Source organism: Henckelia pumila, chromosome 2 (genome assembly GCF_033568475.1).
Source record: "Henckelia pumila isolate YLH828 chromosome 2, ASM3356847v2, whole genome shotgun sequence".
NCBI classification, from domain to species: Eukaryota; Viridiplantae; Streptophyta; class Magnoliopsida; order Lamiales; family Gesneriaceae; genus Henckelia; species Henckelia pumila.
The window spans coordinates 144,115,243-144,119,675 of record NC_133121.1 but is presented as its reverse complement, the minus strand read 5'-3'; the positions used below and the strand labels follow the sequence as shown (position 1 = coordinate 144,119,675).

Genomic DNA, 4,433 nt, shown 5'->3' with positions numbered 1-4,433 from the left:
ATTTTAAAATTAACAATTAATCACTGGATTTTGATTCAGCATAAAAGTGTCATTCATAATTTTTGTGAGAAAAATATTTGATTCAATGAATGAAAAATATTACTTACGCTAACAACATCATTTTTCATTATAAATCTAGGTCGATCCACGATGATATATTCAATTCACAAAAGACCTCGTCTTGATAAATTTTGTTGTTATTTTTTAATTTATATTATAAAATATAAATAACGTTATAATTGTGAAAGTGTATTTCCGCGACAGATAGACTAATATATGTATATATATACTTTAGTTTTTTTTTTAGGAAAAATAAAAAATTGTTGTAGAAATAAATTTAGACATTGTGAATTTCCCACAAAATCACCCAAACTCATTTTCACCAAAAATTACAAAAGCAATATTTTATTATTTTATTATTTTACAAAATCATATTAAATTTAATTTTCAGAAAAACTCATCAGAAACGGTCTTATAAATTAATTTTATGGCATAAATATCTCATTTGAATCCTCTTTAAAAAAATACTATATTTTGACATAAAAAAAATATATATATAATTTTTTATTATCACGAATAGTGTGCAACCTGCCAAAAACCCAAATGAAAATTTGTTTTAACCTGGAGACACAACTCAACGCACACGTGGATCCCCCGAACAAGTTAGAATTCTCAACGGGCTCTGATCTTTTTCAGTGCGTCTCCATGTTTTTCTTGTGAAAAAGATCTGATCATCAGATCCTCTTCTGCTGCCAGGTATTCGCGCTGTTTCCTCTGTAATCAAGATTTTTTCTTCTCTTTTTTTTTTTCCTGTTTTGTGATCGCCGGTCGATTGTTGTTCACGTCGAAATGGATTTTTTCCCTTTTATTGTCTGGTGTTTGTCTCCCATTAGGGCTCCCGGGTCATTCGAGATTTTGTGTTTTGGCCTTCCGTTAAGTTTTCTTTGTGTTTTGGTAAGTTTTTAATTATTTTGTTTATGTGGACTGGAGTAACCCTGATTCTCTCAAATTTTTAGAATGATTTTCGGGAGTTTGATTGCTTGGGGATGCTAGTTTTCACCCCTGCTGCTTACACAATGACTGACACAATTCGAGCCCTATATCTCGGCAAAGCAATTGCACCTTGTAGGCTTGTACTGATTGGTTTCCTAGTGCAAAGAGTGTTGAAGCTTGCGTCTTGAAAAATACAAATCAGTTTGGAGGGTTCTCCTTGCTACTCACCAGGGTGCCCTACTTTGATTAATGAAGCATCTGAGCTTTTTTTAAATTTCTTGAAGGAAAGCTATATGGCCGCTTACATGCATGTATCCTCGTGTATGGATAGATGTTGAGGTCTTAAAAGTGAAACTTGGTTATTAAATCAACCATTTCTTGTGGTCTTTAAAGATGACTTATTTGTTGGTTTTGTTTGGTCCTTTTTAGCTCCTTTTCTTGGTTACTCTGGGCCTGCCATTTGTTGTCCGCCGAAGGGTGAATGGGAATTCAGACAATGAATTCTCATGTGAGTGGTAGTGGGCAGCAATCTCACATACGGCATCCATTGGCACGAAAGAGCTCATGGTTTGGCCTCACACTTGATGAAGTGGAAAATCAATTAGGCGATCTAGGTAAACCATTAGGCAGCATGAATCTCGATGAATTGCTTAAAAATGTGTTGACTGCTGAGGCGAGACATTCATCGGGAACGGACCCAAGAAGTACTTCCCCTGCAGCCTCACTGCAGCGCCAAGCCAGCTTGTCCCTTGTGAGGGCATTTACAGGTAAGACTGTGAACGAGGTGTGGAGGGACATACAACAAGGCTACAAGATGAGGAATTTGGAGTGTATGAGTGGTCAAGAACGAGGGCAGACTCTTGGAGAGACCACCTTGGAAGATTTCTTGGTAAAAGCCGGGATGTGTGTGGCTGATGCTTCCCTCCAAACTGCCATGTCTTTGGATAGTGCATTGGTTTCTCACAATTTCCCAACCCAAATAAGGTTGTCTCCTTCTGCCTCAATTGATACATTGTCGGATACTCCAATGCCGAGGAGGGGCTCAACAGACCTTGAGAAGACCATTGAGAGGAGGCTTAGACGAAAAATTAAGAATAGGGAGTCAGCTGCACGTTCGCGAGCAAGAAAGCAGGCAGGATTTTAATTTTAGTGTTTTACTTTCTTTGCATGAATATTGTTTTGAAATATTAATGATGTGGAACAGGCTTATCACAATGAGTTGGTGAGCAAGGTTTCACGTCTTGAAGAAGAGAATCTGAAGCTTATGAAAGAAAAGGTAAGTAGCCTCTGTCTATGCTCATTATCCTACTGTCTGTGTGCTGCGATGCTTTGTCAGAGCATGTGGTAGTACCATTATCACTCTAATTATTGGTGAAACAATTAGGTGTTTGGCAATTTAATCACCTACTTATTGTAGTAAATGTTGTCTACTTAGATAAATTAGTCTGCTTTAAAAGTATTATAATACTTAATATGTTAAAAAGTTGCGAATGCCGAGTTACGGCAATAAAAGACAGTGGTAAGAAACAGAACTCTCATTTTGTTTTATAGCTGCGAATAGTTAGTGGACTCGGTAATGAGTGCATTTGGATGGAGTAGTTTTGTAAGGAAAACGATATTTTCATAGAGTTGCTTTTATTTTTCAAAATGCTTAAGGAAGCCAGTAGCACATGTGGCATTTAGGGTTCTCCTTCAACTTATCAATTAAAAGGTTCAAAAATCTCATCCACTGTTCTATCAAAACTTAGAAATGCTTCTACTTATAAAAACAAAAACAAAAATAACTTTTAAAAGTACTGCTTGATAAGCATCTTTTGTAAACCTGGTGCTTTTGTATCTTAATTGGCCCCACATTTGCTGCTGAATATTGTAGGCTTCTATTGCTATTTCAGTAGGCATATTAGGAAATAGGAATAGTTAATGAATCAGCAAACTTGTAAAGGCCATTGTTCTGTAAAGGCATAATTTTGTCCAGGAATTTCATATTTCTTTGGAACAAAAATATTAGGCCATGGTTCAGAAAATCTTGGATTAGAATTGTTCAATGAAAGTATCTTGAATGACACGGTTAGATAGGTTGAAGAAAGTCGGATTGGCTCTTCTGTGATAGGTTGTTCCCTGTATATGGTGCAAATGGGTAATTCAAGCGCTGATGTGTGCTTTGCTGTGTTTCATTAGTCAGAGTTGTATAACTTTTGAATAGTGACCAGTGAATTGGACTTATTTTTCATTTGCAAATGGGCATATCTTACATTTCTCAATGAACATTGAAGTTGTTGATTGATTTCTGAAGAGTGGTTCATGTGAACTGTGAATATGAATTATGATGTTATTGTTTTACGTCAAACAGTTGGCATAGTTATGAGTAATTTAGAATTCTCCCCCTCCCAACCCAGCTTGTCAAAGAATACTCACAAGCTACTGCAGAATGACCTTGGAAAGCTCTCACATAGTTTTGCTTTGTGTTGCTTTAGAAGCGCGACTTCATTTTTTTCTGGTCTTGTCATGAACAGTGTTCTCCCCGTTTGTTGATAAATCTTGGTTCTCTCTAGTTAATTCCCTTTGCTAATTCTCGACCCTGCCAATGTGGTGTGTGGTTTATACCAAGTTCAAGGATTCTTTTTGGGTATGCCATATGTGAGTTCAGTTGAGTAAGTGATCGATGCATTAGTGAATCAAGCTTCCGTCCCTCAGATCAATCTGACTGGATATGTAGCATCAGAGGCAGACCTAATGGAAGATTGAGGAGGATCACAACCCACTTAACCAGAAAAAAAAATAGAAAAATATATAATTTTTGAAAATATATAAGCCATCAAATATAGTAAATTTGCTCTCATTTGGTTACCCCGTCTCCACCAACATTATGGGGCTGTCCTTGGGTTCCTATATCAAGAAGGAACAAACAAATCTCCTGGTCTGAATCATGGCATTTACGTTACTGTTTGTTTCTGTTGTCAGGATTTTGATGAGATTATGGCTCGTGATTTTTCCAAACCGAGATACCAGCTCCGAAGAACAAGCTCAGTTTGACATAACCGGAGAAGGAAAGATCATTTTTAGCTCCGGGAGCATAGTGTAGAACTTTTACGTTGGAGATTAGAGCGTAGAGTTGGTTTTGGCTTCTGATGCAGATGCCCCATGCCCTCTTCTTTGCACTTATTTTTCTTTGTAAATTGAAAGAAAACATATCTATGTAGGATCTGTTAACCATCACTGTGTATGTTAAAAGGAGATGGGGAAAATTCTACTGTGGGAAAGACATGAGAGTGCTCATTTTTTTCCAGAAATTTCAAACTACTTTTAGAGTACTACTCGGGTACATCTGTGTGTAGATATTCAATAACAGATGTAAGGTCTGTTGAAAAATTAACAGACTCAACATGTATTGATAAATATTACAGTTAGATAAAATTTTAAGGTACTACAGTAGCCATAGC

At 36.6% G+C, this 4,433-nt stretch overlaps 1 protein-coding gene across 3 annotated transcripts; it reads left to right on the top strand.

Moving 5' to 3' along the window:
• The first annotated feature begins 599 nt into the window (after positions 1 to 599).
• LOC140880522 (ABSCISIC ACID-INSENSITIVE 5-like protein 2) lies at positions 600 to 4,433 on the top strand. 3 transcript variants are annotated; one of them, XM_073285047.1, is made up of 5 exons: positions 600 to 756; positions 1,017 to 1,332; positions 1,423 to 2,125; positions 2,198 to 2,269; positions 3,955 to 4,433. In XM_073285047.1, exons 3-5 carry the CDS (start codon positions 1,475 to 1,477, stop codon positions 4,024 to 4,026), a joined length of 795 nt encoding a protein of 264 aa, XP_073141148.1. In that variant the 5' UTR covers positions 600 to 756; positions 1,017 to 1,332; positions 1,423 to 1,474; the 3' UTR covers positions 4,027 to 4,433. The 3 variants fall into 3 exon arrangements, with proteins under 3 accessions (XP_073141148.1, XP_073141149.1, XP_073141147.1); XM_073285048.1 differs by lacking the exon at positions 1,017 to 1,332; XM_073285046.1 differs by having other exon boundaries at positions 1,017 to 2,125.